The 24,379-nt window shown below is 52.5% G+C and overlaps 3 protein-coding genes across 12 annotated transcripts in view; 2 read left to right on the top strand and 1 right to left on the bottom strand.

Moving 5' to 3' along the window:
* The window catches only part of DHX32 (DEAH-box helicase 32 (putative)), a 54,137-nt gene extending 43,030 nt beyond the window's left edge, over positions 1 to 11,107 (top strand). For 4 of the 5 annotated variants that reach the window (XM_047762555.1, XM_047762554.1, XM_047762556.1 and 1 more), the window contains 5 exons: positions 5,794 to 5,985; positions 6,867 to 7,016; positions 8,452 to 8,639; positions 9,466 to 9,647; positions 10,584 to 11,107. In XM_047762555.1, the coding sequence (XP_047618511.1) occupies positions 5,794 to 5,985; positions 6,867 to 7,016; positions 8,452 to 8,639; positions 9,466 to 9,647; positions 10,584 to 10,743 (872 nt within the window). In that variant the 3' untranslated portion in view covers positions 10,744 to 11,107. Of the gene's footprint in view, positions 1 to 5,793; positions 5,986 to 6,866; positions 7,017 to 8,451; positions 8,640 to 9,465; positions 9,648 to 10,583 lie in introns of those variants that run through there. The other variant, XR_007132446.1, reaches the window with a different exon arrangement.
* On the bottom strand, positions 10,894 to 22,865 carry BCCIP (BRCA2 and CDKN1A interacting protein). 2 transcript variants are annotated; one of them, XM_047762574.1, is made up of 7 exons: positions 22,671 to 22,865; positions 17,625 to 17,699; positions 16,561 to 16,641; positions 15,770 to 15,859; positions 14,820 to 15,007; positions 12,468 to 12,642; positions 10,894 to 11,336 (listed from the first exon to the last, which is right to left on the bottom strand). In XM_047762574.1, exons 1-7 carry the CDS (start codon positions 22,818 to 22,820, stop codon positions 11,169 to 11,171), a joined length of 927 nt encoding a protein of 308 aa, XP_047618530.1. In that variant the 5' UTR covers positions 22,821 to 22,865; the 3' UTR covers positions 10,894 to 11,168. The 2 variants fall into 2 exon arrangements, with proteins under 2 accessions (XP_047618530.1, XP_047618529.1); XM_047762573.1 differs by having other exon boundaries at positions 10,894 to 11,339; positions 22,671 to 22,863.
* Positions 22,866 to 23,096: 231 nt separating this feature from the next.
* UROS (uroporphyrinogen III synthase) overlaps positions 23,097 to 24,379 on the top strand; it is a 29,587-nt gene continuing 28,304 nt past the window's right edge. For 2 of the 5 annotated variants that reach the window (XM_047762567.1, XM_047762563.1), the window contains exon 1: positions 23,097 to 23,341. The gene's annotated coding sequence lies outside the window, so the exon portion shown is untranslated. The remainder of the gene's footprint in view (positions 23,342 to 24,379) is intronic. The other 3 variants (XM_047762565.1, XM_047762566.1, XM_047762569.1) reach the window with 3 other exon arrangements.

The raw sequence follows: 24,379 nt of genomic DNA, 5'->3' as shown, positions 1-24,379 counted from the left end.
GCCACAGCAATGCAGAATCTGAGCTGTGTCTGCAACCTACACCACAGCTCATGGCAACGGTGGATCCTTAACCCACTGAGCGAGGCCAGGGATCAAACCCACATCCTCATGGATACTAGTTGAGTTTGTTATCACTAAACCACAATGGGAACTCCTGAAAATTGCTCATCTCTTAAGCCCAAGAATCACCACCTGTCGATTACCTGGGCATCTTCTTGTCATGACAGTAGTTACTTGGTGAATGGAGAGAGAAGAAAAGCAGGCATTGTAGCGTCGCAGACTTTAAAAAGCGGACGGCCACCCTCAGCGGTGCAGAGTGATCTGTGTCTCAGGGGACCCCTGAGCTGCTCACTCCACAGGGCTTAGAGCTGGTGACGGCCGACGAAGAGGAGGGGAGAGGTTGCTTTGTCTCCTGACAATACCCACAGAAGTGTTTTCTGCTGTGCTTGGGGGAAATATAACTGTGGACCAACCCTGACTCAGCGTTTTGGGAGGAAAAACAAGATGATGCTGCACTTAGCACCACTTGTCAATGAAATTCGCGGAGGCAGCAGACCTGCCAGCCTTCCCAGGGCGCCAGCCCGTGTGAAACGGATTTGGTGCAGCCAGGCTATTCACTGAATTTCATTGGTGTGAGTCCCTTTTTTAAAAAACTCGGTTCTTTTTCTTCTCTGGGGCTGAGGACAGACCTCCTGTCGATGCAGACGGGAAGCTCAGGACCACTTCAGGCAGCCTAGACCGCTTCCCCTGGGCGGGCCTGGAGCCCAGACAGACCTTGGTGACAGGGCAGGCTGAGCACAGGGCCTGCCAGGCCTCATCCCTGCAGCTGGACTCGGAGCTCGTTTTGGCGGCAGCCAGACGACAGCAGTGATCGGTGAGACGTGGACCTAGACGCGGACTTGCCACACACACACACGGCGTCTGGCCCAAAACAGATACCACAAAGGCGGGGGCAGACGCAAGGGCCCAGTGGCCAGGGCCGCGCAGAGGGGAGAGGAGTGCGCAGCGGCCTGGTCGGGGCGACGGCCGAGCTCGCACAGGACTCCTGGATCAGCGAGGCAGAACCTTCTGCAGTTTTCTTTTCCCCACCAGCAGCCTCTTTGGTGAGCACTCCAGAGCCGGGCGTGTTCTTAAACCACTGCTCACTTGGGATCCTGCTTTGGAGTTTTCCAAAGCATCTTAAAACGTTAGCGTCTGTGCCAGGAGGAGAACACTCCGGGCCTCAGAAGCGCGGCCATCCCCCCACCGGCCGCGGGGAGGCGCCGCTGGCCGCCCCAGACCCCCGAGAGCTCAGCCAGCATCCTAACAGGGCATCGCAGGGCGCCGGCTGGACTTCGCAGGTATTGAAGGTCACACAGAGCTTATCGTTACATTCGGACAGCGGGGCGGAGTGAGCAAAAGAGGCACAGGTGTACTAAAACCACTCACGAGCTAGTGCGTGAGGCTCTTGGGAGCAAGAGAGTAGGTGAGTTTTCAGAAAGAAAAGAAAATCTGGGAGAGATTTTAAAAGGCACAGCGTGGGAGCACTTTCGGCCCTGATATCTGTTCGGCCCTCATGGCCTGTGACCATGAAGGTAAATTCAGTGCTCCGTGCAGGCCCCTCGGAACAGGGACCTGCATGCGGCAAATACCAAGCTGTCCCCAGCTTTGGGCCTCCCGCCCGGGCTCTGACGCAGAAGGCCCGTTGGCCCTGAGCTGGGGAAGATCCTTCCAAGGGCGGTTCTCCTGGCGTGAGAGGCAGGTACTGGCCCACAGGCCCTGGGAAGCAGCCCCGGTTCCCACGGAGAGGCCGTGGAGGACGAGGGCCGAGCGGGGCCTGGAGCCGAAGAAGGAGCCCAGCGGCAGCTGTGCAGACGGCACGCTGGTTAGAACCGGCTGCGCAGAAAGGCCTGGGTTCAGGTCTTCATTTTGCGGCGGGGGAAGCAGGCTGCTCGGCCCTGGGCTCTGGCAAGGCCCTACCTTGTCCTCATCCATGACGTGACGGGGGGTGGCGGGCCTCCCTCGCGCGTCCCAGGCTCTGGGGGGTTCCGACGAGACCCCTTAGCAGCCGTGCGCTGGGGACTGCGCAGGAGGAGGTGGGCTCATGCTGGGTCTTAGGAGCAAGTCCCTGTGAAACTAAGTGAAACAGGAGCCTTTCCTTTCTCTCCTTTTCATTGTCAAAGTCTTTTTTTTCTTTCTTTTTTTTTTTTGTCTTTTGTCTTTTTAGGGCCACACCCACAGCATATGGAGGTTCCCAGGCTAGGGGTCAAATTGGAGCTACAGCTGCCGGCCTACACTGCAGCCACAGCAACAAGGAATCCGAGCCGCGTCTGTGACCTACACCACAGCTCACGGCAACTCTGGATCCTTAACCCACTGATCGAACCTGAAACCTCACGGTTCCTAGTCGGGTTCATTTCCGCTGCGGTCCAACAGGAGCTCCTCAAGGTCAGACTCTGAGTACTCGTCCCTGAAAGTCCCAAGCCTTCGTACTGCACTGTCAGACCAGCACCACCTCCATCCTTCAGTTTCTCTGGGCTCCTCACTGCCCGGAGCCCAAGTCCCAGTCCTAAAACCCATCAGGACCAGAAGCCTCATTGTCTGCTTCCGCCCCCTCAGGCCGTTGGCCTTCTCCACGTCTGTCTGCACGTGTGTTCAGGTAACTCACGTGTGCTCACGGCCATGGCAGCTGCTATGTCCTCCAGGCCTGCTTTGTCCCTGCCTTTCCTGAATCCCAGGGACCCTCTGGACATGCCTCCTTTGTGACAGAATGTACGATGTTGCAGGGTACGTGTCCGAATTCTGGATGCGGGTGCCAGCAAAGCCACTCAGACAACAAGGATAAGCCAAAGTGCGCTGAGAGAGGGAACGTGCAGGGCCTCAGGGACACCCGAGGACAGAGGCGTGAACAGCACTGGGCAGAGCTCCTGTCCTCCCCTGCCCAGAGCCCGATACCCTGCGACAGGAGGGTAACAACCTGCGAGTCCTCCTCTGAGCCCTCCCAGTCGGACGCACATTTCAAGGTCACAGGAAACACACTGGGGGCAGTCGGTTCTGGAGGCGACACAGCAGAGCCGTGGCCTCCCCGCCTGCACCCCCCTCAGCCGGCGGCCCTGAACCTCGTTAGAGGGGAGCGCCCTCTTCGGCAGCAGCCTTCCTGCAGATGCCGCGGAAGGAAGAGCAGGTTCGGTCTTGGAGCCGGCATTTGGGTCCCTGGGCAAAGGGCACCGTGAGGAAATGGTGACAACAGCCCTCGGGGTTACGGGGAGTGATGGTGGGGGGGTGGGGAGTGGCGCCCGTGACCTTGCAGTGAGCGCGCCTCCAGGGAGTGCGGCTGCCATGGGCAGCAGAGCTCAGTGCAAGCGACATTTTGTTCATACGGAAATTGCCTTCGGAATGAAGCAGTGTGACCTGGCACTGCTGTAAAGAGGCCTCACACTGAAACATTTATATTCCGTGTGTTAGCATCACTCACCGTGCATTACACTTAAATAGCACTGCCCTAAAGAACCCTCATCTAGACCCTTCTGCTTTTCTCTAAGACAGTTTTATGGGGCTGTACAAGGGAGGTGTCTTAGAACCTAGACTGTGACATCAGCAGACCTCTTTAGGTGTCTGCCATTGTCCCTCACCTGTATGGTCTGCCTCCGCTCACTCCTTCTGTCTAAACCCCAAGAGCGTCTCTTTTTCTCGTGTTGGGACCGGGAGCAGGATCATGAAGTTATTTCCGTTAGCAATCCTGTGTGCAGCCAGCTCCACTCCAGGACATAAAAGTGAGGAGTAGGTGCCCTTTGGGGACAGAAGCTGGCTGTCAAGCCAGATGCTTCCAGGGACAGTGGCCAAAGATCATGTAACACAGAGTGCAGCAGTTCTGTTGATTTATAGAAGCTGGGTTCTAAACAGCTTTCAGTAATGAAGGGTGTGCCCGCAGCCCCCCGGCTCATTTCATCTGAGATGCCCCTGTCTGTTGCTGCTCCTCTTGCTCCTTCTCCAGCAGGCCAGCTGTGACTCGTGATCCTGTGGCTCACTGCTGTCCCTCTCGGACGTTTTCTCTGGATCGGCGCCCATCTGCCCTCTTCCTGGGACCGTGCCTTCTCAAGGTCCCATCCAGGCGCCAGGCTCTCCGAGAATGAACAGGGAGACCACCAGCGCTCCCTGCTAGGGTCTGGGTGGGATGAGGGTCAGGAACCAGGAAGGGATCCCAGGGGCCACGCTTTTCTCAGTTTTAAATCCTGATGAAAGAAATCGAAAACAATAGGGACGTTCGGGGTTCGGGGTTTCTTCTCCGAGGTGGGCTGGAAGCCGTGCAGAGTCCTTCCGCAGGTGCTGGGGTCCCCTTGGGCCTGCTCCTCCCTCAGCTGACACCTGCTGGGTCCAGTAACTGGCCCTTTGCGCTCGAGTCACGTGTCAGGGGCTGAGGCCACACGCGCTCTGTGCTCCCCTCCAACAGGACCGGGGACGCGGTGACCACGGGCAGCACAGCCCTCCCTCTGCCCTCAGCCGTGCTTCTGCCCAGTGTTTCCATGTCTCTCAAAAGGGGGGGAGGTTATCGAATCTGAACTTGTAACTGGCGTTCGAGTTACGCAGTTTGCTTCGACTGTGGCCAGACAGCTTAGTGGTCAAAGTGTGAGTTGCGAATAAGCAAATGTCGACTGTGACTTTGAACTCCCAAATCCAGACAGCTTTAACTGCCTCCCAGGCCCCACAGCCTTGGCTCCCACCTGCCAGGTGCATGTTGGAAGTGAGACACATGAAAGCCATTCCGCAGCTTGTAAATCCTTCCGGTTCTTGGGTGGAACAATCCAGCAGCTTCATGCTTTGCGATTTGCTTGTGAGGCCTGGTGAAAAACACATGTCCTTATTTCCTATTGACTCCATGTTGCAGGGCAAGGAGGATACCCCGCCCTGAACAGACGGGTTTACCTTTTCAGGTGTCCGTTAAGCATATATAACAAATGCCACCCCACGATGGGTGGCCCGTGAGCTTAACAGGGAAGTGGGGTGGAGAAGGTGAGCCTTCGGGCCTCACCTGTACTGGCAAATACTCCTTCTCCATCCTCGTCTGTCTCCGTCATCTCTGTGAGTTCTGGGTCAGTTTCCCTTGGTTCATTTCTCTCTTTGTTACCGGCTCATACTTCCCTGCTTCTCATGCCTCATACCTTTTATTGGACACTGGACGTTGCACATGTGACTGCGTTGTTTCCTGGGTATGTTGTGTTCTTATAAATATTCTTGAACTCTGTCCTGGGATGCAGTCTGCTCCCTGCAGATCTGGATTTTAGGACCAGTTAGGTGGCACTGAACTGGGCGTATAGTTATTCTGTTTCCTCCCAGAGTCCCTGAATCAGGAGGCTTTGCAGTCAGGCTGGCAGAAATGGGCATGCCCGAGATGGTTCTTCCTCTGGCCTGGGGCACTGTCTAACTGCAGCGTTCCCAGATCTGAGTCTGTGCTGAATAGTTCAGGCACCTCTCAGCAGGCAAGGTCTGGCCACCTTTGTCTCCCGGGACCCCCAGCACTGGCTTCCTCACTCAGGGAGTCTGGCAGGCTCTGCCTGGGTCCCCTCCCAGCACCGCAGCCTCGACACTCTTTCAAGGCAGTACGCTGGGCAACCCCAGGGCTCACCTCACTAGTATCCTCTTCTCGAGAACCACTGTCCCTCATTGCCTGGTGTTTTGTCTTGCAAACTGTTGTTCCCTATGTTTTGTTCATTGGCGGGTGGTCGCGTGGTTGCATGGGGCAGCGGGGCAGTGGCCATCACCTGTTACTCCGTCTTGGTTGTGTGGGCCTTTCTAACGACTCGTCTTGTCTCCCAGCGCCTGAAAGTTTGATGCAGGCTCTGGAGGACTTGGACTACCTGGCAGCCCTGGACAACGACGGGAACCTCTCGGAATTTGGGATCATCATGTCGGAGTTTCCTCTTGACCCACAGCTCTCCAAGTCCATCTTAGCATCCTGTGAATTTGACTGTGTAGATGAAATGCTAACCATCGCTGCCATGGTAACAGGTACTCCTTAAGGATGGTTCTTCTGGGCGCGAATCTGCAGTAGGCATAGATTTAAATGAGATCATTTGGGAGGGCCTGTGGTAGCTCAGCAGGTTACAAACCCAGCTAGTATCCATGAGGATGTGGGTTCAATCTCTGGCCTCACTCAGGGAGTTAAGGATCTGGTGTTGCTGTGAGCTGTGGTGGAGGTCACAGCTCCAAGTAGACCCCTAGCCTGGGAACCTCCATAATGCCACGGGCGATTTTATTATAGGTGATTTACAGTGTACTGTCACTTTCTGCTGTACAGCAAAGTGACCCAGTCCTATATATATAGATACTCTTTGTCTCATATTATCTTCCATCATGTTCTATCCCAAGAGACTGGATAGAGTTCCCTGTGCTGTACAGCAGGACCTCCTTGCTTATCCAGTCTGCATGTAATCGTTTGCATCGACCAACCCCAAACTCCCCGTCCATCCCGCTCCCTCCCGCTCCTGCTGGGCAGCCGCCACTGCTCTCCAGTGTTCTGTGGACAGGGTATATGTCTGTGCCCTGTGTTTTAATCAACACCTTCACTGGCAGAACAAACCGAAGTCTGTGCTGCCCTAGAACCTGAGTTCTAATCCTGCCCCTGTGCCGCGGCCCCCGAGCACCTCGGCCCCCAGGCTGCAGGCAGGGCCTCCGCTGTGCTGCGCAGACCCCAGAGGAGCAAAGGAGCAGGAGCGAGGAGAGGCAGGGATGACACGCACCCCGCACGGGCCTGAGTCCCGGGGAAACGGGGTGGCGGGTCACAGGCTGAGACAGGAGCAGGGCTGCAGACGGCAGCGACCGCTCCCCAGCCTGTTGTGCTCAGAGGGTGTCCCGTTAACGCTGACCTCGTGACCCTCTGCATCTTAAAGCTCCTAACTGCTTTTCGCACCTGCCGAGTGGCGCGGAGGCGGAGGCCTTGACCTGCTGGAAGACGTTTTTACATCCTGAAGGGGATCACTTCACCCTCGTCAACCTCTACAAGGCCTTCCAAGATGTGGCTCTGAATTCCACCAGTGAGCGTGAGTGGAGCTTGTCATCTTCAGAAATTTCCCCTCAATTCCCCTTTCCGTCCCCAACTAAAGCCGGGTTACGACTCATCAGACACCCTATTCCACTCTTGGCCACTTGGGTGGATCTTTGGGTTTTGCTGAGCAGCAGACTCTCACGCCTCCGCTCCCACGGGAGCACCCAGCTCGTGGCCTCCAGAGAGAGCTTGCTGGGGGCCACGGGGGCCACAGGCATGCCTGGCACAACTCCTGCCCTCCAGGTCCGGGGGGCGGGGGGGCAGGGGAACTGCCATCTCTAGTGCCTACCAGGCCGAGCTATGCCTGTGCCCTGGGGCATGGCACGCCCATGCCTAGATGGGAGATGTGCAGCAGCCCGGACACACCGCAGCCCGGGGCGCAATGACAGCTAATGGGCTTCGGGGAGGCTGGAAGCTCGGCGGGGAGGGGTGCCTGGGAGGGAACGATGTGGAGAGGCTGCGGCTGGAGTGCAGGGACACGCCTCCCCCCAGCCTTAAGGGAGCTGGAAACCCCTTCACGTGAGACTCCAGATGGAAGGGGGTCTCCAGGGGCCGAGCAGGGAGGCAGTGAGGTGGCGGAGGCTGCTCCCGGCCCGCAGGGAGGGTGCTTCTCCCCCAGGTCCTCCGTGCTTCTCCCAGGTGGTATGAAAAATATTTGAAGTGAAGGTTAAATACGCCCGCAGCCAGAGTGGCAGAACTGTATACAGCAGGGGTTTCGTTTTCAAAGCTGAGAAGCTGTCAGCGGGGCCAGCAAGCACAGGGGGAGTCTGGCAGCTTCTCTGGAGGGCAAGCGGGATGGCCGTCGGGTCATCTGGCCCAGGGCGTGGGCTCATGGCTCCAGGGAGGGCTGAGTGAGCGGATGGGACAGGGCTGACAAGGGTCTGCAGCCCGCTGTGCCACGGCCACGGCCACTCCCAGGTCCAGGCAAGACGGCGCCCAGCTGCGTCATCAGGTGGCAAGAAAGAAAAATCTCACACTGATTCCGGGCACTGAATTCCAGTGTAAAATTTGCAGCTCGAGTAGGTGAGCTTAACCATAAGAGAAGTAATCCCCAAATCAGCCTAATAGTAATCCTTTTCTTATAATTGAACATGTGAGATGTTTTCATGGCTCTAGGAAGCTGTAAGCTCCCGCCACCGCCCCCGTTGGGTTAAATGGTACAGCCGCGTACGTCCGCGCCGTCTGCACACCGGTCAAAGTGCTGCCCTTAAGACGCTCGCAAGGGCCGGCGAGCGCAGGGGGAACAAGCGTGCCCTTCGCACAGTCGGAGGATCCTGGGGCCCCCGCTGCCATCGAGGGTCCTGCCAGCTGCCGCTCCCCCTTCCCCGGCAGTGCCACCAGAGGCCCCTGTTCTTGCCGCCTCCCCCACCCCTCACTTCGGCTTTCAGCTTCCAAGTCACTTCTCCGTCCCTCTGCTCTCTCCTTCCCAGACTGTGTTGAAAAGTGGTGTCACGATTACTTCCTCAACTGTTCTGCCCTCAGGATGGCAGACGTTATCCGAGCGGAGCTCTTAGAAATTATCAAGCGAATCGAGCTTCCCTACGCAGAACCTGCTTTTGGCTCGAAGGAAAACACGCTGAACATAAAGAAGGCTCTTCTGTCTGGTTACTTCATGCAGGTGAGTGCGGGTGAGGCCACCTTTCGTGTGGGCTGCCCAGAACTTCACCTGGGCAGCACATTCTGTCAGAGCCGTCACCGAGGATGATTACTTTACTCATGTTCACATTAACATAAAACTAAAAGCCCTTAGGTGTTATTTCAGCATTTGCATGTGCCTCCCTTCAAGGCCTGGGCCTGCTCCTTAGCTCTGCCCCAAAGGACAAAAGCGCCTCCTCACCCCAGAAGGCCAAAGCTGTTAAACCCTCCTCTTGGCTCGGCGCACTGACCTGGCGTCCTCAGGCCCAGCACTGAATGAAGGCGTCCCCCCACACGCTTTCCCAGAGCGAAGGCCGCGTGATGCGGCTCCTGGCACCGGAGCACAGACCTGGGTGTGCCCGTCTCACGGCACTCAGCGCACTGTGGTGCCCCCGCCAGCTCTGACGCAGTCCTCGTGCAGAAGACAGCATCTGGCACGGACTGCCTCACCTGCTTGGGAAGAGCGAGGTGCCTCCACGACAGGGTTCCCTGAGGACTGAGTGAGGCACAACGCCAAGCGTAAGGTTCTGGACACTTGAGCGCAGGGTCCCTAATGTAGCAGGGAGCGTGTAAGCTGTTTTCTGACCCAAACAGGAACCTTTGAAGCCGCACGGTTTTGGCAGCTGCCCTGATCCTCGCCACTGACTCCAAGTTCGTGTCCAAACATGTTTGTTTATGTCTTGTTTTCTGTAGCTGGACATGGGAAACACGGGGCACGAATCTGCAGTTTTAACTATTCTGTATGAAGGGAACACTTGTGCGTGGATCCCCGAATTCATGCAGTCTTTTCTTGAACCCCTGCCTCTCAGATCGCAAGGGATGTTGACGGCTCGGGGAACTACCTGATGCTGACCCACAAGCAGGTAGCACAGCTGCACCCCCTGTCTTGTTACTCTGTCACCAAGAAGATGCCGGAGTGGGTGCTCTTCCATAAATTCAGCATCTCCGAAAACAACTACATCAGGATCGCCTCAGAAATCTCTCCAGAACTGTAAGTTTCATGGAGAAAAAGGGGGTTTCTTTTGAGTTCGTACCTGAAGAGCAGATGACAAATTTAGTTTTTCTTATACCTTCAGTTATAAGAAGTTTATACCATTCTAAGTGTATGTTGAGGGAACCGAAGGGCCGGCCTCTATGGATGACTGAGAAATGTTCCTGCCTTTTGAACTGACAGCATAGAGAGAATGTAGTATGAAAAATACAGGACAAAGCTCGAAGCACCGCCTGGGGAACAAGATGCTACAGAGGAGCAGGGCCAGCAGGTGCAGACCCCAAGGAGGAAGAACTTGGCCGCCTCTCAGAACAGACAAGCCACTGAGACGGGAGTGAGAGGGGAAGGGGTGCAGGTGAGGCGAAGACAGGCAGGGGACAGAGGTGCAGGACTCGGGGCCACATCGAGAGTTTGCAGTTGACCCCAAGTGCAGTACCAGGCAACCAGAGTTTTGAGCATGGGTAAGCTGGTAGGGGCAGCAGCAGGGAGGAAGGAGCCTGGTCTCTCGGAGGCTGTTGCAGGTGCTGGACCCATTCTGAAGGCACCGCTGTCCTCGGGCAGTGCGGTGGTCCAGGCGGAACCCAGGAGCACCTGTCGGCGAGCCCTGCTCAGCCACTGGATGCGGTGTGCTGTCAGTTACCAAGGAAAAGATGCAAAGACATTCCCTCTCTTAGGCACCCAGGTTCTCCCAAGCATCTGTCCTGGTCCCCGGGAAGACGGTGATGGGCCTCAGGGAAAGGAGCCCCCCAGTGGTTAGGGGTGGAGATCGCTTCCGCTGTGAGGCGTGAACCCCAGAGAACCCAGCTGATCCCAGCCGCTGACAAGTGCATCCGACCCGTCAGTTCTCCAAGGAGGTTCTCCGGGGCCGGGAAGTGCCCCGTCATGAGTGGTGTCTCTCATCCACAATAAATAAATACAATTTTTTGTCTTACACAGATTTATGCAACTGGTACCACAATACTATTTCAGCAATCTGCCTCCTAGCGAGAGCAAGGATATTCTTCAGCAGGTAATGGCTCACCTCTCGCCCATCACGGACCAGACGACGAGCGAGACGTGCCCTGAAACTACTGAACAGAGATGCGCCATCCAGTGACTGCGCAGAGCCCTCTCCCCGGAGCCTGACGTGCAATAGAGCCCAAAGGCCGCCCGACGGCTGGTCCCCTGGAGTGATGTGTGGGTGCTCGCCTCGAGGGGCCATCCTGCCCGCACAGGAGAGTCTTGAAAAATAACGCTCTGTGTGTTATTTAAAAATTAAAAATAGAAGTTTTTATTCAGTTCTTTAAATTACTACCCCATGTTTTTCTTCTTATTGGAAACCTTTTTAATCAACCATTCTTAATTTGACCAAAATTTTAAAAAGCAAAGATATTTTGTAAATGCGTCACAGACACAGGTGACAGAAGCCTACTTTTGTAGAGGACTTTAACCTGAATAAAGTCATGACATTTTCAGTAACACTCCACGGAGTCTTCTGGTAATTTCCCAAAAACGGGCCCACCGCTGTCCTCGGGAGACGGGTTAGACGGACAGGTGCTCTGCGAGTTTCGCCATGATTTCGTTCATCTCGTCGCCCGGAATGAACATCACAGTCCGCAGGGGCTTCATGGGCACGTCGTCAAAGGACCATCTGCCCCCCAGGCAGGTGTCGCTCTCCTCCTGCACCGAGTAGCTGAACTTCAGGAGCGCCTTCTAAGCCAAACAACCCCAGGTTTAAAGTTCAGACAACCTAGAGGCCACACTCATGTAACTGACAATAAAAAAACCTGTTTGGCATATGCAGTTAGACTGACGGCAAAAGGAAACAAAACACAGAATCAAATAGGCTCCAAATGGGACAGGCAGGCACAAGTCACAAAACACCAGACAGGTTCTAACCCACGTGAGGGGTGTGGAGAGAGTGTCCATTTCTAAGAGGTGAACAAGCAGCTAAGAAAGTTACACTACTGCCCACTTCTGTTTGTAATTCTGAAGTCACTCATGTCCATCTCACTGGCGTCTCAAAATAGCCCTGATACACCAGTGAAATTATAACTCATAAAATCTGGTGATTAACGAGAAGAATCATCTTTAATTGCTGGTCTCACCCGGTGTAAGCTGGGTAAGAAGCTGTTGTGTGAAGACGGCTAAGTCTGTGTAACAGGCCCCCTTAAAACACCTACACCTTCTTCCCTGAAAGGGTCTACCTGCAATGCCAAGACATGCATTTTCAAAAATTTAATTTCCACTTAATTACTTCCTGAGAAACAAGGGCCGAGCTGACTCTACCATGCTTCAGTCTCTGGTGGAAAAGCCTTAACAGCAGTTAAGCAACACCATCCAATCCAAGAAAATATGTTTCGCAGAGATGCAACGTTTCTGAGAGGCATATTCCCTGGTACTTGGCTGTCCATGATGGCACAGGCTTTTACAGGAAGAAAGTGCTAGAAATCCCACCAGCAGGATGACCCTCAGGACTTGGGGGACCAGTGAGCCCACACCAGGAGAGCGGGGTCCCCCCCACCTCCCCCAGCACCCCCAACGGCTCTGAGCTCCCTCGGCCTCGGTGCTCGTCTGCAGACCAGGCTAAGGCCCGCCTCCGGAGCGGTCTGGGAATCCCAGGTCTCCGGTAAGCGTGTGACAAAGGCCAGGCCCCATCAGCAGGTGGGTGGGCGCCGCCTCCCCACCCTGCTGGTTACTAGCTCGGAGCTGCGCAGACACGGAGTTTTAAAAACAATGGCCACACCTGAAGGGCTTCGACATAAAAAGAGCAGTGAATCTTGATTATTTATCAAGAAAATCCTTAATCACATGTAAACAGATGAACCAGGATGGCCTCACCTCATAGAAAAATTCTTCCTCTGCATTTGCAAACATCAACTCCTCTTTCTTCGGATCACTCCATTTCTTTTTGGAATTGCTTTTTCCTGCTTCCACAAACGTCTTGCTGATCAGAAGGTAGAAGTGACACTTCCCACATGGCTTGTTAGTTCTGTGCGCCTCTGCTAGTTCTTTCCTACAAGGCACACACACACCAAGGTTTGCCTGCTGGGTCAGGCGCGAGCCATCATCAACCCACAGCAGAGAAAGCCCGAGAGGCCTCTTGACGGGGCTCTGCGGAGACAGGCTTCATGGGCAGACACTAGAGCTATGTGGACACTTCTAGAGCAATGGGTTTTCTGCACGCAGCCGGCTGCACCTTCGATTATGGCAGCACTTTTCTAATCACCACATGCTGACTCTCACATTACACTCTGCGATGCGGACACAGGGCACAAACAGATGAGCCTCGATTTCAAGCATCATCATTGCCCTGCCTGTGCTGAAAGCTAAAAATACATAAGGATGTGGGTTTTTGAAAACAACTAACATTTTTTTTTTTCTTTTTATGGCCACCGGCATTTGGAAGTTCCCAGGCTAGGGGTCAAATGGGAACTGCAGCTGCCGGCCTACACCACAGCCACGCCAGATCCAAGCTGCATCTGTGATCTACGCTGCAGCTTGAAGCAGTGCTGGATCCTTAACCCACTGAGCGAAGCCAGGGATCAAACCTGCAACCTCGTGGAGCCCCACTGAGCCACAATGGGAACTCCTAAAAGAACATTTAACTGAAACACGCAAAGGCACACGGCCGCGACCAATGCCCTCAGCCTGTGACTACTCCAGCTTCCCATCACCACTGTGGGGCCCTGGCTTCTGACCCACTGCAGCAACACAGCCAGAGAGGCCCTCAGCCTCCCTCCGTCAGTGAACAGCAATGACGCCTTTTACCTCATCTCCTCCCTTTTTTCCATTGTTCAGAACCCGGATTTCCCTTTGCGGCTCTGCAGTAACAAATCCAACTAGTGCCCATGAGGATGTGGGTTTGATCCCTGGCCTCACTGAGGTTAAGGATCCAGCACTGCCGTGAGCTGTGGTGTAGGTCACAGACAAGGCTCGGGTCCTGCATTGCTGTGGCTGTGGTGGAGGCCAGCAGCTGTAGCTTCCATTCGACCCCTAACCTGGGAACCTCCATATGCCACAGGGGCGGCCCTAAAAATGAATAAATCAATCAATCAATCACACAGAAGCCTGTGCATCTGGCTAAACAAAAGCGAAGAGAAACTCAGAACAACCCACTTGAGCTTGAACAGAGGCTCAGAGGAAACAGATCACTCTTGCACGAAACCAAATAAGCATGAGCCCAGCTGATCAGAAAAAAGACAGCACAAAACAAAACCCCCTCACAGCACCAGAAGTACAATCGGAGTAACAGCTGAGAGGTGGGGGAGAGGAGAACGGGAATAAAACTGAAAAGCCATCAATCTAGGAAGGGAAATGGGAAACCTCAAGGTGTCCAGACCGGAGGGAAATCACGAAGAAGCGCCACGGCCTCCGAGAAGCAATATTCTACAAAAGCCCGGGGCCTGCCTGTCGTGTCACCCTCCCTACTTCTAAGCACAGGCAACACCGATTCTTAGCTCTTCTCACATTTAAAATATTCCTGTCAACTTAAAACTCCTGCACTAAAACCAAAACGGTAACAAACCCCGAGAAGCCAGAGCTTCGGCATCAGGCCCATGGGTGCATTCGTCACAAAACAGCCCAGGGGAATTTAGGAGTTTTACTGTTACTGTTATTACTGCAACTACTCAGCATTTTATTTATGTTTGAGAAATCTACCTGTGAAGAGGGTGAAAAACTTGTCAAATAGGGGTAACACCTATTTTTATGTCATGTAAACCTTTAAGATTATTAAAACTACTGTCGCAGTAAGTCCTCAGTAAGTAAAACTCTTTTAAAAAGCCAATCACTGGAGGTCCCGTCATGGCACAGCAGAAACAAACCCTACTAGAAACCACGAGGTTGCAGGTTCAATCCCTGGCCTCACTCAGTGGGTTAAGGATCCGGTGTTGCTGTGAGCTGTGGTATAGGTCGCAGGTGAGGCTTGAATCCGGCGTGGCTGTGGCTGTGGTGGAGGCTGGCGGCTACAGCTCCGATGTGACACCTAGCCTAGGAACTTCCATGCGCCGCTAGTGCAGCCCTAAAAAACAAACAAAAAAAGCCCATTAATTACTAATAATTGGTGCACCTCACAGGCTGTTCCTTGAACCAAGGGCAGAACTCGTCTGAGACCCACACATTCCACATGCGTCACACTTCGGACTCCACCTGGGGAAAAGCACTGCTCAAAGACCCTTCCCCAAGTCTTACTGAAGCTGCTGGTGCAGGGGCAGGGCAATCTGGGGGGGGACGTTGATGAATCGCTCGCTCAGCAGAAAGCCCACGGGCCTGGCGGCGTCACTGAGGAGCTGCCCCAGCTGCTCAGCCAGGCCCTTCCCGCAGCTCTTCTCACAGAGGCGGAGGATCCACTCCTTGATCTGCTCAGCACACGGGGTGCCCTGGAAAGCACAGAGAGGGCTTGCGTTTTACGACAGGCCATCACCTGCAGGTCAACCTGAAAGTGGGAGCTGTCAGGTTTTACCTTACAGGTAAGGGCAGTTTCCTGCCCAAACCTTCAAAACCTGGTTATGTCTTCAGGGTTGATCTCTTAAGGATTTTTCAAAAGCGACTACACGGTTATGTACCATAATCCGTGGGAGGGGAAGGTCACACGAACACTCAGACACACGGGAGAGAAAGTCCAGGCCACCTCGTAAAGATGGATGGGAGTCAGGGGACAGTTCACCCAACACTTAAGACCAAGAAAAGCCTACTTCTTCGTCGAAGAGGGTAAGCTGCTGGTTTTTACTTTTTATTAGAACTCATCAATGAGTCGATAAACAGAAACGAATGAAAACACAGATGTCAGAAAGTGCCCCCCACCTCGGGAAACAATGGAAATACAGAATCAAAGCAGTTGCAGAGACAAGCAGGTCCTGCGTCAATACCAACGTCAGGACCCCAGCGCCTCAGGAGCCAGAGGGCGCGTCTCTATTCCACAGGCAGTGTGTGACTTTAACGGCGTGCAGATCATGCAAAGCAAAACAAAAACGCCTCCAGACTGAAAAAGGGATACGGTAAGATTTCACAACAGTTACATCCTTACAGTTAATGACGCTGTCTGATTTTTAAAGACCTTTTCATCACATGCATTAAATAAACTAACTCCTTAGGTTCTGGCCTCTGGAATAACCACCCCAATGCCACCCAGTGACACCAACCTTTCTTTCAGTTAAATTTAAAAGACTTATGAAACCGAAAATCTCATCTTCATCCACGTCATCATCGCTGTCTTCTGAAACAACCGACTGCTATTTTAAGAAGAAAAAAATTAATTTTATATTTGGTTGAGAAGAAGTGTAATCCCAAGTCTTAGAACCTAGGCCTCATTTACCTTCATTTACCTTTCCACTTTTCAATCAAAAACATTCACTACTGTCACCTTAGAAAAGCTCTAGAGGAGTTCCCATTGTGGCCCAGCAGTTAACGAATCCGACTAGGAACCATGAGGTTGTGGGTTCGAGCCCTGGCCTCGCTCAGTGGGTTAAGGATCTGGCGTTGCTGTGGCTGTAGTGTAAACTGGCCGCTGTAGCTCCAATTTGCCCCTAACCTGGGAACCTCCATATGCTGCGGGTACGGCCCTAAAGAGCAAAAAAGAAAGAAAGAAAAAAGAACACCGTAGACTAAAATTGTGGGGTCCTGCCTCCTTCTCAGTTCCCAAACCAAAACTGGGGGGGGGGGGGTCACGTGACTCCTTTCCCCCTGGCTCTCAGACCCAGTCACTCACTAAGACCCCCACCATATCTACTCTCCCCACTACCTTCTCAATCACCCCTCTTCTCCTTGGCCAGTCCCACTACCTGATCACTGCTCTCAATAACCAGAATCACTGAGACGGACTTCTAGCCAGTAATGCCTTCGGATTTGAGGGTCTGACCTGCCTGTTATAAATCCGGAGGAACTGAGGATAAAAAACTAATTTAATCAGAATAAACACAACTGTCATGTTTACCTTAATCACACTCCCGATATGGTTCTGCTGAATTAAGAGATCTGTTAGTTCTGCTGTGTTCACAGGAGCTTTTAGGAAAAGCTAAGAGGAGGAAAAAAAAAATTCTTTTAAATTAAAACCAAAGCATGATTTCTAGTAAGATTTCTGATTTCCATACTCAAATAAAAATCATGACTTTCAACGACCTGATCACGAAGATAACCCAGAAAAGCAACCCTAAGACGACAGAAAAGCTCAGGAGAGTCAAAGCAGTAAAGGCCCTGAAATGTGGGAAGAGGTGGCCTGCAGTACAAGAGGCGGTGTTGCGGAGGGTGGAGAGGGGGCAAGAGGGACTGAGGGCCAAAGAATCTGGTGACCGGGACAGAGGACACTGTGAAGGGCAGGGAACCAAGCCATCTTCTAAGGGGAAAGGAAGAAGGAAAAGCAGCAAGCCGGCAGTGCAGTCAGTGACATGGCTGTGACATGAGACTTCCTCCACCCCACAAAGCTCGGATGTGAATTAGAGAAAAACAGTAACAGCTCCAGTAATCCAAAGAGGAAAGGGGGGGGAGTATTTTAGAAGAGAATTCCTAAATATGCTAATCAAAGGAAGGGGTCTGGAGCTCCCACTGTGGCTGCTCAGTGGGTTCAGAACCCATCTAGTATCCACGAGGATGTGTGTTCAATCCCTGGCCTCATTTAGTGGGTTAAGGATCCGGCGTTGCTGCAAGCTGTGGTCTAGGTCACAGACATGGCTTAGATCCAATGGTACCACGGCTGCGGCTGTGGCTGTGGCTGGCAGGTGCAGCTCTGATTCAACCCCTAACCTGGGAACTTCCACATGCTGCAGGTGCAGCCGCCCCCTCAAAAAAACAAAACAAACAAACAAAAGGAAGGGGTCTGGGAGCAGAGGCACAAAGAGGAGAGTTAGCCCAGAAGAAGAAAACAATCCTTCCTTCCAGGTAAGGTGGAGAGAGAGGAATGGGAGCCCTGAAGCAAAAACATGAACTCTGACCGAACTTATGTTGACTGGCCTGGAATTTCTGAGAAGAGCAAACTGATGCGTAATAAGTGAAAGACAATACCTGCTGCAGTAATTTCTTAATTCCGTCGTAATCATTATCTGAGATGGAATAAGCTTCAAATTCAATATTCACTTCCTGTAAATGACACACAAAATAGGTCATCATACATAACTCACAAAGCTAATTCAGGCATCATCTGCCACTCCGTGGACTCCTCCCAAGGCAGGAGGAAAGCTGGTGAGGACAAGGGACTAAGAGGAGGGGTGAGGCTGGGCTGCCTGCTCCAACCACCACTGATTCTGGGAGGCACGGCCACGGAAATGTCCCTTAAATAAATGAAAAGATCACTTCACCAAAAACAAAACCTTAAAGGCTTTTAAGGGCTAAGTCAGAGCAGTCCTTGAGGGGCCTACCTCACACCCTGGAAGGTGACAATGAACTTGGAGCTCTGGTGAAACAGTGCATTTACACACCCTTCCGGTTTTGCGGGTTCTGGAACCCAGATCTTAGCTGAAGGAGGCCGAAGAGGGGAGAGAGCAGGCCTACTGTGGCCTCGCCGCCCGACAGTGAATGCATTTAAGCGCACGCCCTTGGCTGTTCAAGCTGCCAGGACCTCGGTATCGGTTTCCAAACCTCAATCCTGATGATCTCAGGTCGGCTCAGCCAGACCACGTGAGCAGCAAAGCCTGGGGGCTGTGCGGTGGGGTGACCCGAACAGGATGAGAAGAAACTGACCAACAAACCATTAAGGTCAAGAAGTAGTCCTTAAAAATGAAGTTCTTTTTGCCTACAGAGAAGCCTCAGACCTCTGGCTCAGACTATGGCCCCGCCACTGCAGTAGGTCCCAGCAGCCCTTTCCCCGGGTGCAGGCGCCCCATCCACTGGGTTTCCAGAAGAACAGCCATCTCTGCAAAACAAAGCCCTGCCACTCACCCACAAGTGACTACGAATTAAGACTAAACACATTTAGGAGTTCCCGTTGTGGCTCAGCAGTAATGAACCTGACTAGTACCCATGAGGATGTGGGTTCGATTCCTGGCCTTGCTCAATGGGTTAAGGATCCAGCACTTCTGTGAGCTGTGGTGTAGGTCGCAGATGAGGCTCAGATCCCATGTTGCTGTGGCTGTGGTGTAGGCTGGCAGCTGCAGCTCTGATTTGACCCCTAGCTTGGGAACATCCATATGCTGCAGTTGCAGCCCTAAAAAGACAAAAAAGAAAAAAAAAAAAAACTAAACACATTCAGTCTCTAGCCTGCTTGCTGTTTTGAGTGAAAAATCTCAAAAGTTGTTGGCATTTTTTTTTACTTTCCGTTTTTTTTTTTTTCTTAATGAGACTGAATATCTTTCACCTTTTTTTTCTTTTTTTCTCTTTGGGGACACGCTTGCGGCACATGGAGGGTCCCAGGCCAGGGGTCAAACTGGAGCTGCAGGTGCCAGTCTACACCACAGCCACAGCAACGCCAGATCTGAGCAGCGTCTGTGACCGACACCACAGCTCACACTGACGCCGGATCCTTATAACCTACTGAGAGAGGCCAGGGATTGAACCCATGTCCTCATGGATACGGAGCCACAATGGGAACTCAGGCATCTCTTGATATCTGCTATGTGGAATGGAAACAGAAGGAAAACCAAGTATTTTGAAAAACAGAAAAGAGCAAAGCAGAGGTGGCAAATGGGAAGGACTGCTGGATTCCCCGCAGCATCCGAGGCTAGGGAGCCAGTCCAGCCCTGTGGCCGCTGCTCTCCTGCCCGGAGAGGCTCAGATACCCCGACCACAAATTCCCCCCCAAAGAGTTTCTATTAAGCACAAACAAGAGTCCTAAGCGCATGACGGCGAGAACCTGAACCAAACACGTGTGGTCCTTTTCTTCTCCTCCCCTCGCTCTCCCCCGCCCGCCCCTGCAGATGGAGCTTCTCAGAGCCACTTTCTGTGGCTGCTCAGCCAGCAGCCTCAAAGCCAGTCATCCTGTCAGGCCCTTTAGGGCCTTAAACAACCACACACTTTTTCCTCCCTATTTATACACCACCTCTGTTTCAAAAAAGATCTCAAGGCAGGTTTTTAATTTCCAAAATAATTCTCCTGGACTTCTGCATCAGGGATGAAAGCCGCCTTCAAATAAAGGAATCAATGTCCACTAAGTGTTCCCGACCTGTCCTAAAAGCCTGATCAAAAGTTTCTTTCCTTCAGTCAAAAAAGGAATACACGTCAGCGGTAAACACTACAACAAGCACAGAGGTTAGAGGTAAGTCTCATTACCAAGCTTGATCTGACATTTTCAGGCAAACAAACCACCCATCGCACTGTGCGAAATCTAGTCTTTGTTTCAGTTAACTCAGGAAAAAAAAAGTTGTTATCTGCAGTTTCCATAGTGTAGCCTGGGCTACACTGAACTTAAAAAAAAAAAAAAAAACAAAACACAAATGTTACCATATGGCGAGACTGAAAAGAATTATTACCGCTCCCACTTCCATCTTCCAGAGGTTCCCGTCAGTAGTAAATTAATCTTTCAAGGAATTCAGAGTTCCCGCTGTGGCTCAGTGGTAACGCACCAGACTAGTATCTGTGCAGATGCGGGTTCGATTCCTGGCCTCACTCAGTGGGTTAAAGGATCCGGGGTTATCGTGAGTGGTGGTGTAGGTGGAAGTTGTGGCTAGAATTCTGCTGCTGCTAAGGCTATGGTGTGGGCTGGCAGCAATAGCTCTGAATTGACCTCTAGCCCAGGAACTTCCATATGCCTCAGGTGTGGCCCTAAAAAGACAAAAAAAAAGCTTACAACACATACATCTGTCCAGTGTTTCTGCGTCTTCTTCCCTCACAGACTGTGTGCGGCCTGTGCTATCTTCACTGAACTTACCGTGTTTCCTTGGCTGTAAAATGGTGATAATTCCTAACTTCCTAGGATTGATCTAAGCATTAAATGAGTTAACATGAAGTGTACAGAGCCTGGAAGATCATACATGATTATTATTGTTACTATTACTATTACTGAATTCTTATAAGTAGAATTATTGAATCAGAGAATTTATACATTTGAAATTTGGGGCATTTCCCGGTGGCCTAAAGGTTAAGGATGTGGCATTGTCCATGCTGTGGCGTGGGTCACTGCTGTGGTGCTGGTTCACTCCCTGGCCTAGGAAAGTCTGAATGCCAAGGGCACAGACAAAAAAAAAAAAAAATTTTTTTAATTAAAATGTTTATACTGTCGGACTGCCTCCCAAAAGACTGCACCAATTTATAGTCCCACCAGCAGTGAACCTAAGTGCCTATTTTCTTTCACTAACAATGACGACTACTACACAATTTCCAATCACTGGCAGTCTGATAGATTATCCATGTTAATGCAAGAAGCACTGATTTCTATAACCCAAAGTTAGCACAACAGACAGTTAAGTTCTAAATGAAAAACACTGAAAACCACATTCAAGGCAAAGGCCCAAAAAAGATGATTTGTGGGGAAAGCTCTGTTGAGTGGAAAATTTATCATATACCGATGCCAGTCTCAGCCCTAATCCTGCACGCATGCTAAACCCAACTCATGTGTATCTCTGACTTTACTCCCTCATCACTCGCTCTTGCTTATTCTGACTCTGCCACATTAGCTGTCCTGCCCGAGAACCATGAGGACTTTGGATTTGCTTACAAATGAGGTGGGAAGCCATTGCAGTGCTCAGAGCAGGAAAGTGAGAACAGACCTACCCTTTAAATAGACGTCTCTGCTGCAGGGGAACAAGAATGGAAACGAGGCATGTGCTAGTTAGTTACTAGAGAAGTCCAGATGGTGGACATGTGGACTGACTGCTGCTGGATCACTGATGAGAAACGTCTGGATACGGAAGGTAAAGCTAAAATGACAGGAGTCACCGATGTGGGACGAGGAAAGGAAAGGAATGAAACCTTCAGGTTTTGGATTTGAGCAACTGCTGAACTTGGGGACCATTTATGTAAGTAGAGAGATGAGAGGGTCCCCAGAGAAAGAGAACCAAGCATGACATGAGAGAAGCCATTTTGGCTTAAGCCATTTTGTGTCAAAGCCAGGCCACAATGCCTGCCCTGACAGGTCTCAGTAACTAATGATCCTAGGGGAATAGAATGCAGGAAGAAAGAAAAGGCAGCCAGAGAATAGTGCAGGGATAAAGGAGAGTCCCAGTTCCTCCTCAAGGGATCTACACAGCAATACCTTTGAGCTCTGCAGGATGGAAAGGTGAGGGTGACCCTCCAGACTTCAGCAAAGACTTGGACTTTGTTGACTTTTGCCCCAATTCTATGCATTATTCTCCTCTGTGCAAGCTCCTTCATGAATATGCATGTACCCTTAGCTTAAAACTTTCCAATTTTGCAGTCCCAGAAGACACAGCTTTAAGGAAGATCCCCAAGTTCTCCTCATTTGATGCAAATAATAATAAATCCTTCCTTCTCCCCATTTTTGGCTTGGTTGTGTCTACTGGCCCCACACCTACCAAAAGGCGAACCTAACATTTACAGACATGGCAATGATTAAGACCAGGGGCATAAGTTTCAAGTTCTGCCTTGGACATGTGATGTTTGCAGTACCTGTTAGACATCCTGTGGTCCTCAAGATCATTCAGTCCTAGTTATTCATTAAACAAACACCGAGGGTCTATGGCAGCTCCCAGTTCTATGAGAATGGATCACCAGGACTTGGCTTGAGGGGCAGAAATGACCGCTTAGGCAGCGCGTGGAGGAGCAGGAGACGTGCCTTCGAGAAACGGACCGAAGGCCGTGGTGAGGGAGGCAGGCACCGGGGAACCAGGCTGAGTGGCTGCGGGGAGGTCAGAGGGTGAGCCTGGGGCCCTGAGCGACCCAAAAGGATTCGGGATGTTAGTGTGAAAACCAAAGAAAGCCACCGGGGAGGATGGTGTCGCGGCGGTAGGAGGGACCGCGCTGGCCGGACCAGGACCCACACTGCGGCTAGAGCGCGGAAAAGAACGAAGCGAGAACTTTTTCTCACCCGCAGCTTCTGCTTAACGACCCTCAGGTACGGGGAAGTTGCTACTCGAAGCAGCGCAGACATTCACATGGCTTTGGTTGCCGAAAAGTTTTTTCCCAGATATGAGCCAGACAGGGGCCGCGTGTGCGTCTCACCTCATTGATGACCTCGTCCTCTTCATCCTCTCCTTCGTCACTGTCTTCATCGTCTTCATCCTCATCCTCGACTTCATCCTCCTCCTCCTCCTCATCGCGCGGAACAGGAGACCCACTGCCTACCGCGCGCCGCTTGGGCCTGGACGCCATGTTGCCGGCCTCCCTGCGCCTGCGCCGCTTCCACGCGCCCGCCCTTCCGGACCCACCCACACAAGCCGAGGGGGTGGGAGATCACGAAGAACCTCGGCGCTGAGGCGGTGTCAATCCCCCTGCCCTGGTAGATTGCACAGCCCTGAAACCTCAGAGTCAGGTCCAACTGAGGGCCCTATCTTGGCCTTTTCGTCTTCCTTCCATCCAGCCTCACGCCTTTCCACGACTCCCTCTCCCTTTCCCGCAGTGGTTCGACCCATCTCCGCTCGAGCTCCCGGGCTTGTGTTGGTGCGCATGCGCGAGCTTCAGCTGATCGGTGCGCTGCCTCCGCGACCCCTGGAGCTGGCGCTTGCGCTGGTGCTGGGGGCCCGGCGTGGGCCGTCGCCATGGCAGCGGAAGCCACGTGGTGAAGGGGCCGCCCCCCCGACTGGTCTGTCCGGCGCGCTCGCTGCCTGCGGGCGGGAACCCTGAGCTTCTGCCCCCGACTGGATGCCTGCCGAGTGCTTCACTTGCCCGGCGAGGTAGGTGTCGCTGCGCACGGTACCAATGAGGACGGAGTCCCTGGGACACGCGGGGGCCCGCCTGCTGCGCTAGCCTGTGCGTAACAAGTCGGGCTTAACCTGTGCGTGACAAGTCGGGCTGGAACCCCGAGGCCGCTGCTGGCCTGGGTGCTGGGTGCTGTCCGGGGACAATAGTTGGCCCCGAATGGAAGGTCGCCTGATCCGCGCAGATGCCCCCGAGCCTGGCTCAAGCAAGGCCCTACGGGGATCCCCCACACGTAGTCGTTGGCACAACCTTGGAATGAATCCCACCCTAATGCCTGTTGCCAGCCCACCCTCCTTAAGCGCATTTCTTGACCTGGAAATTTTTTTAAAATCGGTGATCAACATTAAATGCTCAAGGGCCAGTGGGAATATCCACATTACAGATCTGAGCCTATAGTAAAGGAAGAGAGTGGATGGGGAGTCTGGCAAACGAGGGGGTGTGCACCTGGCAGCTGATCCCTGGTGGTCAAGTGGAAATGCTGCCTAGTGTTGTCAGTTCTTACATTTCAAGAGAACCTGGAGTTCTGGGTTTTTAGGGGGAAAAAAGTAACTTGAACTGTAAAACTTGTGCCAAATAAAATTCATCTACAGGTCAGGTTTATACAGCCTGTTGTAAAGAATTTTATTTGGGGAGTTCCTGTCGAAGCTCAGTGGTTAACGAATCCGACTGGGAACCATGAGGTTGCGGGTTCGATCCCTGCCCTTGCTCAGTGGGTTAAGGATCCAGCATTGCCATGAGCTGTGGTGTAGGTTGCAGACACGGCTCAGATCCTGCGTTGCTGTGGCTCTGGCGTAGGCTGGCAGCTACAGCTCTGATTTGACCCCTAGCCTGGAAACCTCCATATGCCGCGGGAGCACCCCAAGAAATGGCAAAAAGACAAAAAATATATATATTTTTTTATTTGGAAAGAAAGTCACTCATTAGAGAAGACATCCACTTTCTGGGAGTAAGCTCTATGGCTTTCCTTTTTTTCTCTCTGTCAGATGAGGAAAGTAGGTTGAATGAGTGTGTTT

Source organism: Phacochoerus africanus, chromosome 15 (genome assembly GCF_016906955.1).
Source record: "Phacochoerus africanus isolate WHEZ1 chromosome 15, ROS_Pafr_v1, whole genome shotgun sequence".
Taxonomy (NCBI): domain Eukaryota; kingdom Metazoa; phylum Chordata; class Mammalia; order Artiodactyla; family Suidae; genus Phacochoerus; species Phacochoerus africanus.
Note: the sequence above shows the minus strand (reverse complement) of the source record. Positions and strands in the feature narration are given on the sequence as shown.

Excerpts from the sequence above, each read along its gene's own strand:
- BCCIP (XM_047762573.1), bottom strand. The coding sequence starts at position 22,820 with ATGGCGTCCAGGCCCAAGCGGCGCGCGGTAGGCAGTGGGTCTCCTGTT. Across the intron at positions 16,642-17,624 it reads TTAAGAAATTACTGCAGCAG|CTTTTCCTAAAAGCTCCTGT; the intron begins GTATTGTCTTTC and ends TCCTCCTCTTAG. Across the intron at positions 15,008-15,769 it reads TAAATTTAACTGAAAGAAAG|GGCACCCCGTGTGCTGAGCA; the intron begins GTTGGTGTCACT and ends TGTGCTTTCCAG.